The sequence below is a fragment of the Argopecten irradians genome, chromosome 2 (genome assembly GCF_041381155.1).
Source record: "Argopecten irradians isolate NY chromosome 2, Ai_NY, whole genome shotgun sequence".
NCBI lineage: Eukaryota > Metazoa > Mollusca > Bivalvia > Pectinida > Pectinidae > Argopecten > Argopecten irradians.
Genome location: NC_091135.1, coordinates 41,558,380 through 41,573,321, shown reverse-complemented (window position 1 = coordinate 41,573,321; position 14,942 = coordinate 41,558,380). Strand labels below are relative to the sequence as shown.

At 36.0% G+C, this 14,942-nt stretch overlaps 2 protein-coding genes across 4 annotated transcripts in view; one reads left to right on the top strand and one right to left on the bottom strand.

Annotated features, from left to right (window-relative positions):
- LOC138315525 (uncharacterized) overlaps nucleotides 1-9,926 on the bottom strand; it is a 99,568-nt gene extending 89,642 nt beyond the window's left edge. The window contains exon 1 of one of the 2 annotated variants that reach the window (XM_069256611.1): nucleotides 9,468-9,926. In XM_069256611.1, coding sequence (XP_069112712.1) covers nucleotides 9,468-9,540 — 73 coding nt within the window. In that variant the 5' untranslated portion in view covers nucleotides 9,541-9,926. Of the gene's footprint in view, nucleotides 1-3,838; nucleotides 4,555-9,467 lie in introns of those variants that run through there. The other variant, XM_069256613.1, reaches the window with a different exon arrangement.
- LOC138315524 (RAB11-binding protein RELCH homolog) overlaps nucleotides 1-14,942 on the top strand; it is a 174,607-nt gene that overhangs the window by 116,821 nt on the left and 42,844 nt on the right. The window lies entirely within an intron of this gene.

Below are 14,942 nucleotides of genomic sequence, written 5' to 3'. Positions count from 1 at the left end.
TAATATAACCCTATATGGGATGTTGTTAGACACTCTCTGTTACTATGGTTGACTGGTTGACAACATTATAATATAACCCTATATGAGATGTTGTTAGACACTCTCTGTTACTATGGTTGACTGGTTGACAACATTATAATATAACCCTAAATGGGATGTTGTTAGACACCCACTGTCACTATGGTTGACAAAATCATGTTTTGATGAGATCCTCATGATTTTCATTCCGTTTTTCACAAAGACTTGTCTCACACAACAGTCAAAATCTGCTAAAATATGGATTTCGATGTTTATCACATCAAACAAGATTATTGATATTTGACCTGATAGACATAAAGTGAAAGCCAGTTTTGTCATTTTTAATTCATTTATGTTGTAAAATTGTGCAAGAAAACCTGACAGATTTTGGCCATAATTCCATCAGGTTTCTGACTTAACTATCTCCATCTCTGCTTTGTCAGTAATTGGATGCAGGAGTTCTTGTTTGCAAGCTCGTTTCCGTGGCAAATAAATCACTCGAGTTACAAACCAAAGACACCTTGTCTTTGATTATTTCATTACTGTGTGCTATAAGGGTTTAATGGTGTAACAAAAACACAAAGATTATCAATTTTGGTGTCATAGCTCTGAAAGATTTGCATAATGATTTCATGTGAAAGAACTATCAAAATTGTTTTAATTAGTGGAAACAGGGAAAAAATGTAAAAGGACAAAAAATTCAGTAGAACATTGGGTGAATTAATCTTAACACAAATATCTTGAACTCACTCAGTGGTACCTCGTTAAGATAAATTAAGCATCAGCAGAATCCTTTTGAGAATTAAGATAGAAATTTGGTGAAAGATTTTACTGATTATAGGGGAAAGGTGTTAAATTCTAATTTTCATTGAACAATTTCACAAATTTCATTACTGTATTGACAATATTACCAGGTTTTCAGATGCCATTTTCTCTATTTCGTCTAAAGTTAAGTACCAGGATTTATTGTAGCTATCTAAAACTCATTGATAATGTTACAATATTTCTCTGAATAACTCTGATGATGTCACTACTTAGAGTTGAAATATTTCTTTATTACAGAAGTGAGCTAGGTCCTATTGTGAATCAGATCTGTTTTACCACACCTCACTACACAGTCTGATGCTTTACAATTTTACCGTATAGTTGGTAATTTTCGCGATGTTGGTATTTTCATGAAAATACTGCTATGATCATGAAAATTTGATCCGCAAAATATTAACAAATGGTTGAATCAAACCTTGAAATCCAGATCACGAAAATTTAAAATTGATGAAAGATTACTTCATTTTAAGTAGAAATTGCATAAGTAATTGTCTATATGGTATAATGAACTCATAGTGCAATGCAAAAAGAGCCTGAGGTATTAAAGATTCTCCACCGCCGACAGAGCATAAATGATATTCATCATTTGAACAATAATTGGTGTTTAATCGTGTAAATATATGCCTAATTAACATAAAAATAATAATATAAAATAAGTTTTTTCGCCTTTGGTGCATGCGCAATCAGTACTTCATTCCATATAGAATATAGTGTCATGGATTTTTTTCGGGATGCAATTAATTATTCTTCATATTTTTAACTTGAAGTAAAATTAAAAGCTCTATTATTTCGATGGTGGTAATGGTGTAAAGTAAGTAACTTTTGTAACTGAAGAAATATACTAAATCGTCTCCTCCTGTTTTTGATAGTGAAATAATACCATTTGTCAGCGATGGAGCATCTTTAAATTCCAATTTATTTTACTGAAGATTGTCAAGATTAGGTAGAGTTCCAGTCAAACCATGTAACTTAACTTTTGGTCCAAGTGAAACTTACAATAAAGGCTCACATTTTCATGGTTTTTCTTCAACTGACCTTCATTACCATACTTGGTCTATTACAAAATGACAGCCCGGCTTATTTACCAAACATAAGATTTGAGTATTTTTATGTGTAAAGGACTCCTATTGGAGTGCACCGGAATACAGTATGTACTGGTGAACACGAGATAAATGATAAGATTATTAACTTACTGAATAAAAGGCTTATTTAACAAACATGAGTTAAGTAAATAGGGCTTATTTGCCAAACATGGATTAAGTATACATATGGCTTGTTTACCAAACATGCATTAAGTATAGGGCTTATTTACAAAACATGTGTTAAATATATAGGGCTTATTTACCAAACATGGATTAAGTATATATATATATATATGGCTCATTTACCAAACATGCATTAAGAATATATAAGGCTTATTTACCAAACATGGGTTAAGTATATATATAAGGCTTATTTACCAAACATGGTTAAGTATATATAGGGCTTATTTACCAAACATGGGTTAAAGTGAACAGTGGGGCAAGGATGGCTAAAGTCGGTAAAAATGGTGTGAATGTATCCAGTATTATTTCTTATGAAATAGAAAAATAAAATCTCTTGTCAAAATCTGTCTGCGTACGCAGAAATTAATTTTAAGTATAGGAATCCTAAAACGTCCTCCCGGCTGACTATGTCCGTGGTTACATTTCCACGCAGCCTTGCTTTCAATGCTTTCAACTTTTCTTTATTTCAATGGTCAGAACTTGGAAACTTAAGCCAAAATCGACCTTCGTATTAATATGTGAGAACTTTTGGTAGGCTAATGAAAGCATTTAGACTGGTTTTCTTTGCCCGACTATTCACTTTATGTATATATATAGGGCTTATTTATCAAACATGGGTTAAGTATATAAAGGGCTTTTTTACCAAACATGGGTTAAGTATATATATAGGGCTTATTTACCAAACATGCATTAAGAATATATAAGGCTTATTTACCAAACATGGGTTAAGTATATATATAATGCTTCTTTTTTAAACATGGTTAAGTATATATAGGGCTTATTTACAAAACATGGGTTAATATATATATATGGCTTAATTTATTTTTTTTATCAAACATGGGTTAAGTATATATAGGGCTTATTTATCAAACATGGGTTAAGTATATAAAGGGCTTTTTTACCAAACATGAGTTAAATGATAAGATGATTAAAAGACTATGAGTTAAATAAAAGGTTTATTTACAAAATATGGGTTAGGCGATTGGCTGATTTACAGACATGAGTTAGATGATAGACATGTTTATCAAACATGTGTTAAGTAAAGGACTATTATTTAGCCAACATGGGTTAGATGAGAAAGGCTTAAGGCTTATGCAGCAAACATAGGTTAGATAATGGTCTTACTCACCAAACTTGAATTAAGCAAAGGGCTTATTTACCAAGCATGGGATAAGTAAATGACTTATTTGCCTGAGACATGGTTTGAATGAAGGGCTTATTTATCAAACATGGGCTGATGATTGACATGATATCACCGCTGGTTGTGTGATACTCCCATTGTAATGATAGGTTATCATCCTATGTCAGACCATCAGTAATGGTATCTGGTTTGAAAATGATGTGTCGAGTCGGTAGATTCCTCCAGTATCCCTGGTGACCATCACTGAACCGCGGAAGACAGTAACCATCATAATTATCTCATTAGCTAGTACAGTATGGAGAAGTTTTTATCAGAGATGCATCATGGTGAATGAACAGACCAATATTGATTGTTATATACGTGCCAAATTGTAAACATCAAAAGATTGTGAAACACAAACACAAGTCGTGAATATGAGGATACTAAGTACAACAATTTCTGATGTAAAGGAAGTTCTGATGCCAACAGTCTCATCTCGTAACTATAACATATTCCCTACACAAGGATCAGAATCATAATCCTATTACACTGATAAACCTTTATTTCTAAAATTACACAACTTTCCCTGGGGTCAAAGTGTTCCACTTACCTTAATGTATGAAACAGCTTATACAACTTTTGAGATGAAAGTATAACACACTGACGCGAATCTAACACAGGTTGTCAAGAGTCTGGCACTGACCAGAACTCCAAAAGGTTATTCCAAGAACAATGGGTGCAACAACAAATGGCCAAACTTGACTTCCCACAGTATGTGACAGTTTACTATGACAAAGGGTGATTTGAGTAGAAAGTCCTGTGGGTTGGTGTCCTACAGCTTAACACCAGTCTACTGTAGGGGATCAATATCGCCTCTGTAACACTGATCACAATCTTCTACTCCACTTGGTTGACACGCAGGCATGAATCCCCATTTAATTCTCGGCACCAACCATGTGACAATTTGGCAGTGATTGAAAGTTGCATGTGGTCTGCTGAGATTTGTATATATTTGCGTGCTGTCTCGTGTTGTACCGCTCTACGTACCAATATGTCCCCCATATAGTTCGCTCACTGCCATCACAACGGCAGCTGTTGTCTTTTTACGACAAATTTGACAATAACTGTATAGATCATTTCTAGGATAGATTTTACGAGCAATCTGTCAATGTGTTGTTTGAACCATTTTCAGATGTAAGCCATGGTAAAAACAAATTGTGTATTACTTCACAGAGTGATAAGAGATAAAATCTGTTTCAGAACACTAAGTGTTATATATCTTAATGTTCTAAAGTGCACATTTGTTTCAATCAATAAAAAGATGTTTCAAAAGGGTACATAATATAAAAAAGAGAAAAAATAGTGGTGTACAAGCTATTAATTTTGATGAACTTCCTATGAAACAAACGGAAATAAAAATTGCTCATATTTTTACCATCCCCAAAACCAGTTTCAATACAACTGCTTTCAGAAACTTATCTACTGAATATAGCCATAAATTTTCAGTGATATATTTTCGTGCAAAGTTTTGTGTTACATTGGTGATGTTTTTAAAATTTCCTATGCCATATATATATAGTAAATAATATAAAAATCTTATAGTCATAATTTGAATTTTTCATTCACTAAAATTTGGTTTTCACATTTTTAATATGTCCAAATTTGCACACCTTTGACAAAATTACTGGCTTTATGGTATGGTATTCTTCTGAAAGTAATAATCAGTTGTTAACTTGTTTTTATTTTTGGATGAAGCATCCAAGATGATCAACTGCCACAAATTATCGGTGTCAAATGTATAGGAACATATAGGTGGAGTGTGTGATGAATCCCTGGAATGAGTAAAGTGTGTGATGAATCCCTGGAGTGAGTAAAGTGTGTGATGAATCCCTGAAGTGAGTAAAGTGTGTGATGGATCCTTGTAGTGAGTAAAGTGTGTGATGAATCCCTGGAGTGAGTAAAGTGTGTGATGAATCCCTGGAGTGAGTAAAGTGTGTGATGAATCCCTGGAGTGAGTAAAGTGTGTGATGAATCCTTGGAGTGAATAAAGTGTGTGATGAATCCTTGGAGTGAGATAAGTGTGTGATGAATCCTTGGAGTGAGTAAAGTGTGTGATGAATCCCTGGAGTGAGTAAAGTGTGTGATGAATCCCTGGAGTGAGTAAAGTGTGTGATGAATCCTTGGAGTGAATAAAGTGTGTGATGAATCCTTGGAGTGAGATAAGTGTGTGATGAATCCTTGGAGTGAGTAAAGTGTGTGATGAATCCTTGGAGTGAGTAAAGTGTGTGATGAATCCCTTGAGTGAGTTAAGTGTGTGATGAATCCCTGGAGTGAGTAAAGTGTGTGATGAATCCTTGGAGTGAGATAAGTGTGTGATGAATCCCTGGAGTGAGTAAAGTGTGTGCTGAATCCCTGGAGTGAGTAAAGTGTGTGATGAATCCCTGGTAAGAGCAAAGTGTGTAATGAATCCCTGGAGAGAGCAAAGTGTGTGATGAATCCCTGGAGTGAGTAAAGTGTGTGATGAATCCTTGGAGTGAGTAAAGTGTGTGATGAATCCTTGGAGTGAGTAAAGTGTGTGATGAATCCCTGAAGTGATTAAGTGTGTGATGAATCCCTGGAGTGAGTAAAGTGTGTGATGAATCCTTGGAGTGAGTAAAGTGTGTGATGAATCCTTGGAGTGAGTAAAGTGTGTGATGAATCCCTGGAGTGAGTAAAGTGTGTGATGAATCCCTGGAGTGAGTAAAGTGTGTGATGAATCCCTGGAGTGAGTAAAGTGTGTGATGAATCCCTGAAGTGAGTAAAGTGTGTGATGGATCCTTGTAGTGAGTAAAGTGTGTGATGAATCCCTGGAGTGAGTAAAGTGTGTGATGAATCCCTGGAGTGAGTAAAGTGTGTGATGAATCCCTGGAGTGAGTAAAGTGTGTGATGAATCCCTGGAGTTAGTAAAGTGTGTGATGAATCCCTGGAGTTAGTAAAGTGTGTGATGAATCTTGGAGTGAGCAAAGTGTGTGATGAATCCTTGGAGTGAGTAAAGTGTGTGATGAATCCCTGGAGTGAGTAAAGTGTGTGATGAATCCCTGGAGTGAGTAAAGTGTGTGATGAATCCCTGGAGTGAGTAAAGTGTGTGATGAATCCCTTGAGAGAGATATGTTGTTTATATTGATGCATTAAATTTGCACCATCAGTTTGGTAAAATAAGTGACTATTATTAATGATTTTTTAAGGTTGATTGATGCAGCCCAAGTTTACTTTTGGTTATGTTGATTTTTCAATTCAATAATGAAAAGAGAAAGATCTGTGGCTATAGATTTATAACAGTGATGTCTGAAGTTCATTAACAGAGCACTTTCAACAGGAAATTCAAATCTAAACTTCAGATCAACAACACAAATACTGTATGTGATGCATTGTGTTTAGAACAATAAGGTAATATCTCAGAAACACAAGTGATGGAAGAGGACGATTTTATGATTTGTGCCCTATCCTGACCTCAAAATCATAATCTACGGCATGAAATCACCAAGCCAACAGAACTCTTGCTTTCACTCTTGTGCCACATCCACATCCTCAAAAACAAGATGTTTCAGTGACAAAGTGATAGTCTGCCCAATATCCTGACATGACCACAATGACAAATGGTCTATTTGAACACTGACTCCTCAATTTGGCCTTTGACACTATGGTCTATGAGATGAGGCAAACCCAATGATACGCCATGTCTTTCATGTGATATCCATTAGTAGTCAGCCATCCAAGTCAACCATTTACTAACTTTTGATATATCACTCAGGTTGTCTGATAGATATTTATCTATCTAGTGAAATTTTACAAGACATCATACTGTCTACCTTTGTTTCACATCCTAACTGTTTTTGTTCCAAGTTTACCTCAATCCAATTGTTCAAGCTCTGTGTATTTACTCTATGTGGTGACACTCATTATTCACCAATTTATTCAGATATTATGACCACTTCTTCAATATAAATATTCTGTTTTCTTCCTTTTAAACCCAAACTTCTACTCTGAATCTAATTAACTGTCTGACCATCCATTTTGTCAGATTATACATATATGCATCCTTCAGTATAAGTCCTTTAATGACCTTGTTATATAAACACTGCTACAAATCAATGAAGAACCAGACATTGTTATGATACTTGGAGGTTTTCCAAAGGACCTCTTTATACCTCCAAAAAACTCAAAATCTTTGAAATTAAGCTGCTTTCAAGGAACCATTCATCTGTTTCTCTTGGAAGATAGAGTCTAGATGTAGGACCAAGGCTAGGTAGTGTCTGAATGTAGGACCAGGACTAGTAAGTGTCTGGATGTAGGACCAGGGCTAGGTAGTTTCTGGATGTAGGACCATGGCTAGGTAGTGTCTTGATGTAGGACCAGGGCCAGGTAGTATTTGTATGTAGGACTTAGGCCAGGTAGTGTCTGGGTGAAGGACCAGGTCCAGGTAGTGTCAGGATGTAGGAGAAGGACTATGAAGTGTCTGGATGTAGGACCGTGGCTAGATAGTGTCTGGATGTAGGACCAAGACTAGCAAGTGTCTGGATGTAGGACCAGTTCTAGGTAATGTCTGGATGTAAGACCAAGGCCAGGTAGTGTCTGGATGTAGGACCAGGGTCAAGTAATTTCTGGATGCAGGACCAATGCTAGGTAGTGTCTGGATGTAGGACAAAGACTATGTAGTGTCTGGATGTAGGACTAATGCTATGTAGTGTCTGGACGTAGGACAAAGACTAGCAAGTGTCTGGATATAGGACCTGTTCTAGGTAATGTCTGGATGTAAGACCAAGGCCAGGTAGTGTCTGGATGTAGGACCAGGGTCAAGTAATTTCTGGATGCAGGACCAATGCTAGGTAGTGTCTGGATGTAGGACCAGGACTAGGTAATGTCCAAATTTAGGACCAAGGCCAAGTAGTGTTTGGATGTAGGACCATGGCTAGGTAGTGTCTGGATGTAGGACCAGGACTAGGTGGTGTTTGGATGTAAGACCAGGAATAGGTAGTGTCTGGATGTAGGACCAATGCTATGTAGTGTTTGGACGTAGGACAAAGACTAGTAAGTGTCTGGATATAGGACCTGTTCTAGGTAATGTCTGGATGTAGGACCAATGCTATGTAGTTTTGGACGTAGGACAAAGACTAGTAAAGTGTCTGGATATAGGACCTGTTCTAGGTAATGTCTGGATGTAGGACCAAGGCCAGTAGTATCTGGACGTAGGACCAAAGACTAGTTAAAGTGTCTGGATATAGGACCTGTTCTAGGTAATGTCTGGATGTAGGACCAAGGCCAGGTAGTATCTGGATGTAGGACCAGGGCTAGGTAGTGTCTGGATGTAGGACCAGGACTAGGTAGTGTTTGGATGTAAGACCAGCCTAGGTAGTGTTTGGATGTAGGACCAGGGCTAGGTAGCGTTTGGATGTAGGTCTAAGGCTAGGTAGTGTTTGGATGTATGTCCAAGGCTACTAGGTAGTGTCTGGATGTAGGACCAGGGCTAGGTAGTGTTTGGATATAGGACCAGGGCTAGGTAGTGTCTGGATGTAGGTCTAAGGCTTGGTAGTGGTTGGATGTATGTCCAAGGCTACTAGGTAGTGTCTGGATGTAGGACCAGGGCTAGGTAGTGTCTGGATGTAGGACCAAGGCTACTAGGTAGTGTCTGGATGTAGGACCAGGGCTAGGTAGTGTATGGATGTAGGACCAGGGTTAGGTAGTGTCTGGATATGGACCAGGTCTAGTTAGTGTCTGGATATAGGACTAGGTCTAGGTAGTGTCTGGATGTAGGACCAGGTAGGTAGTGTAGGACAATGACCAGGTACTATCAGGACAAGGTTAAGGGCCAAATAGTGTTGATTGAAGGGAGGAAAAATAACTGCATACTTATGATGTCAATATACAGTCAAATCTTTTCTTCTCAAACTCATATAACTCATGGAGACCCTATAAGTATTTTATTGGTCCATCTTACTATAGAGTGTTCACTTCATATTCAAGGTATCTTCATTATATTGAATGCACTGACAACTGAAAGTGCTGCCACAGTCTGAACTGACTTGGAGTTAACAACTAGTGACTGTATACTGTGTGCTATAATAGCTTGTGTTATTACTCTGGTGCACACAATGTCAATTATTGTTAATGTGTCTGTTAACAATAACACAAGCTAATAACAGCTTCACCAATCAATAGTCTAGTGTTCCGACATAATTACAAATTTAAGTATTTATACTTACCTGGTTTCAAACCTTCATAGAAAAATCCCAGGTTTTTACTGTCCCAAGTCAGATTCTTCTTGATATACAGCATGTTGTATAACAATGTGTTCACCCTAATCAGCACTCAGCGTTTCGTTAATTGACCCACACACGAATTGTTAGTATGAGCGATGGTCGATCTATACTCTTAAGATACTGGACTTCAGCTCGATATACATACAGCTAGAGAAATGCAGTGCATATCCATTCAGTAAAATACAATATAAATCCATAAAAAAATGGAAATGTTTCTCAGTAGCAGACAATAAATTCAAGGTGCATCCAAGCATGTGTAGATACATATACGTTAAAGTTCCTTCTCACAGTTTGGCTAAAGTAAATATAGTTTTGGGGTGGAAATCATTAGCATCAAAAGGCGTATCGATGAAAACTATTCAAGCAAGAAAATATAAGTATGAAGATGTTGGTGATGTTCAATTGAAGACCCTTTAAATGTCTGCGGGGGATAGCTGTTTTGAAAGGTTATAAATGCCATCAATCCCAAGCGTCTGTTGCTATGGTATTCACCGAGAACCTATTCCCAACTTATTGGCAACTTAAGTTGATATCGGTGGTGGGATAAGCAAGCATTCCTTAATTCATCAATTTGTATACAACCCCAATGCCAGACATATCAGCAGATGAATTTTCGCCACAAACTGATGGATGGTTTGCCCAGAGTTTAATTCGTCTGTTTGACCATCCTGTAGAAAGCCTCAATCAACACTCTGCTTCGTTCTGATAATATTTATGGATCTTTTTTCTGATTTGACAGGTGTTGGGGAGTCTATGAGTGGGGAAGTGGTAGGATCAATACCGACCCCTAGGGACCCATGCATTTTGAGAAGGGTGCTTTGTTTATGCCTGTTGTAAATAAAGGAGTCAGTCTGTTCTCAGAGTCAAGTAGAGACAATTAGCAATTAAATGGAATGATGGGTTCTTTTTCCATGTCTATCTGTATATATATGTAAACAATGTCAGTTTGGTTGTCCATAGGTTTTCAGTCTGAAGACCTGAACCATGGCATTGTATTTAGACTTATCATTTTATACATACACACTAGGGACCTGTATTTTTTTTTTTTATTAAATAGCAAACTTCTTAAACACAGAAATCAATTAATATACGATCTCATAATTATAGAAGTTGTTATATAATGTAATAATATACAAATATAGCATTTTGATGAGGTCGATACATGGTTATATCGACCAAAGAAAAAATATTGACCGAGGACGTAGTCCGAGGTCGATATTTTTTCTGTGGCCGATATAACCATGTATTGACCGAAATCAAAATGCTATAATTGTTTTATTATTTTTCTGGGTTTTTTTTTTGGTTTTTTTTTTATTACATTTTGAAATGACTGTGAAACCAAATAAGCATGGCATTGTAAATTCTGCTTTGTGATGAGTTACAATCTTATGATTTTGTAACAAGTTTAATTTAAAAACAACATATGAAAACAGTATCAATTGATGCACTTCACGCTTTAAAGGTAGGTTTAGCCCAACCAAATAAATGTTTTTTTGTAAAATCCGATAAACGGAAGAAAAGATGAAAAAAACATATCAAAAATACCTAAATTTAATTTCTTTATGCATTTGAGATTGAACAAATGTATCTTGAATACAAAATTGAAGGAAATCCTTGGTTTATTACGGTGTCCGTCAGACAAAATAGTATGCAAATGAAGCTGCAATGGATTGTGTTGTCAAAGTTTCGCGCATGCGCATTGTTACGCACTAAAAGTAAACAAAAGGGTTGAACGAAAGTATGTTAGATAAAAAAAAATATGTCTCAATCGGCAACAAGGTGGAGGAAATTATAATAGAATCGGTAGCATCCTAGGATATCTGTAGGGAATTAAATTCAGAGATGGCATGTAGCAATAGAAGAAACAGAAGCCACATCTCAAGCGGAACTTGCCCGGATCTTTTGGGACTCGTGTAACGGCGTTGCACGTGGTTAGTTTAATTTCACCACATATGCCAGCGCACATACAGCCGCAGACTAACTACATGTATGTTTGGTGTATAAGCTAGCGAGCGTATATAAGTAACATGAAGTGTTTTAGATTATATGATATGTATAAACAGTCCATCACACTTCGATTTGTTGTCGTTGGTTTGTTTTTTTAACTAAACATGCCGTGGCAAGCTGTCGCTGCCGTCTGCACGCTTCCGTTTGTTGCTGCGGCCTCGTTTTGGAAAAAAATATGTCATGTTCTATGTAAAGCTTGACTTCGCTCTATTTTTAGAGGAGTATTTTCCTGGTCAAGCTAGGCAACTGACCACCCATATTGTTCGCTGTATGCATTGAAAATGATCTGAAGATTACAAAAATGGAGCTACAGGTGTACATGTACATGTATGCAATTTATAAACAAGCATGCACCGGGAGCATGTAATTAAAGGTAGGTTTCGCCCAATGAAATATAAAGACTACGAAATTGAAATTTATCCTGTACATAGATGTAATCTTCAGATCATTTTCAATGCATACAGCGAACAATATGGGTGGTCAGTTGCCTAGCTTGACCAGGAAAATACTCCTCTAAAAATAGAGCGAAGTCAAGCTTTACATAGAACATGAACATATTTTTTATATTGAAATATATTCTCTTATGCTTAGTATACTCCATTTCGTAAAATAAAAATCGTATACATACAGTAGGATTAGCCTATGCCTAATGTTGTTATTAGCCTAGGTGGAATTTTAAAAATAAACATCAAACGCATTCACTATTCAATGGCTTGTTATTCGATTATTTCCTACTCTCCTACTGTGTTTATGTTGTAAATTTGTAAATTTAAACTGTCGTAATCAGCTGGAAGTCATCATCATCTTTGATAGAAACCCAAACAATCTACGTCGTCTGTCACATTTGGTGGTTACGCTTCAAACTCAGGTCATCAAAGCGTTTGTTTCAAAGCGCCAGGAACACGAAGCTTTTTGGTAACATAGACGATAACGTTATCTATAAATAATCGTGCAATATACTTTTTCTATAAACTACTTCCAGAAAAATCGTGCAATGTAGTTTTTTATCGGTGATCATGTGGCATGTTTTTGACCAATGAGAAGTGACGAAAAATCCAGAAAAATAATAAAACATATTAGGGTTTGCTAGTGAAATTTTTAATAGGACAAAGGTCAATATACTTTTCTTTGTCTGAATGAAACATTTCAGTAGCATGCTTTTTGATAAAATTATTCTGAAGAAATGAATGAAGCATAAAAATTTGAAACTCAGCATTTCATGTAAAGATATTACTAACACCAGACACACCTTGATGGAGACTTGCTCAGAACAGAAATTGAATTTCACACTGTCTTACAATTTTATTGCGTTTCATAATATAGAAAGACGAGGAAATATGATTAATAATTTTTTTTATTTTTTGTCATCTTGTTTGCATTTTAAGTAAATTGGATGAATATCGATGAGCTCTTAATCTATTTTAAAGCTAGTACAAATTATTGCAAACACATAACAGAGATACACCACAGGGTCATGTTATCTTCAAACTTAAACTTTCAATAAAAATCTATTTAGATTTTTGAAACCGCTTTTATTTGGAAACTTTCAATAAAAATCTATTTAGATTTTTGACACCGCTTTTATTTGGAATTGATAAGATCTTAGAAAAGAAAGTATTTTGGATAGTCATCATAATTTAAAAAATTGACGGATCGATGCCAGTTGTCAATCAACCCGTCCGGGTGCCTTACATGACTTTCCATTTTGTATTATGTATGCTACGATGTTTGCTCTGATATTGAATAGGTACGCTTTTCATACTGCTTGGCGATTGGTCAGTTGTTCTGTGTGTCATTTTAAATTGAAAGTTAGCAAGAATAGATTTTCTGGGTCAATACATTTTTTTATGATTCTGAGATAGTTTATGTGTTTGAATCTTTCTTATCATTTTATTCTTAGAAAGTGGGGGAAAAATGATGAACGATTGGTTCGGTTGTTTTGCCTTAACAATTCTATCGATAGCTGAGTTCATTTAAGGCCAACTTTAGTCCAAGAAGTCAGATGTCTGCACGTAGTTGTTTTATATAAACCATAAGACCTGTATTATTGACCTAATTTATTTTCCCCGTGTACATCTTTCATTGGACAAATAATAATCTAGTCTGTCTGTGTGTCCTTTGGGAACCTACTAGAACAAGAAAAGGAAGCCATTGTTTCAAGTTAGAAATGAAATTGTGCGGGCTACATATGGAAATTTTGATCCCGTGAGTAATGGACAATATTTCACATTGACAGTTAGGTATTTATTTAGTTACTACAGCAATGTTGACTGTGTGACCTTAAACTCGGCGCCATCACTTGCGTTGAAGCAGTTATGTGTCTTTTGCAGTGGATTATTACAGGTATGAAGTTGGTGCTCACCAAGTGTTATTTGTCCACTTGTCTGGAAGGAGCAGAGAGATTGTCCTTGTGTCTGTACAGAGCAAGGAATTGGTACAGTAAATGGGTTAACATTGAACAAATAAAATGGAAATTGAATCCCCAATAGGGGACAGGGCTGATACCAAGAAGTTATTTGTTATCGCAAACTTATCATTGTCTTCACATTCGCCTGTGAGAGATGAAACAACTTAAGCAAGACACGCTAAATAAACATGGAATAATATGCATCCATGTACGGCAAAGCAATGCAAACAAAGCTTGTTGTAATGTGCTCAATGTCTGTAACGGAAGCTGAATTTGATCTGTGTTGAAAGGATATTGGGAGCCATTCTCCATTTCTCTTTGTATGGTTAGCTTACAGCTAAAGATGAAAGTATCAATCACTATGGTTACCAAAATCATTAGACCTACTTACTGGTCTAACCTGAATCTTAAGCTATCTGGCAAATAGCCAAAGTGGAATTCATAGAAAGATACTTGATTGCAGGCATTTTTTATATTATTTCAATATAGTAACTTTACATTATTGGATGTTATTTCCTTTATTAAAGTTATATTTTAGAAATTATAACCTTTTTTAATCACAGAAATTTAGAAATCGACAGACATATTTCTATGGATGCAATATGCTTCCAACATTTTACTTTTAGTTGAATCCATTTGTAACTATGGTTATAATACTTAAGTTGCAGTTATGGCACCTATATTTGGTTGATTATAAGGGCCAAAGGATGTAGATTTTATGTACATTTCCATTATTCTGCCAGAAGAAAAGACATTGAAATGAATTATAATCATCATACATTTTGCTCCAAATGGAAATTTTTGACCATTTAACAAACTTTCTGGATATATGTTTAGTAGTCTGCTTACCTTGCAGGTCTATATCAAATGGGTTCATATTATCTAAGACATATGACTACTTGTATTTCAGGTGTGGTATGATGAATACAAGCCATTCAGCAGACTGTCTGGGGAATTTAGACAGATGCCTTAATTTCTATCCTGATCCTTCTTAAGTTCCTTCT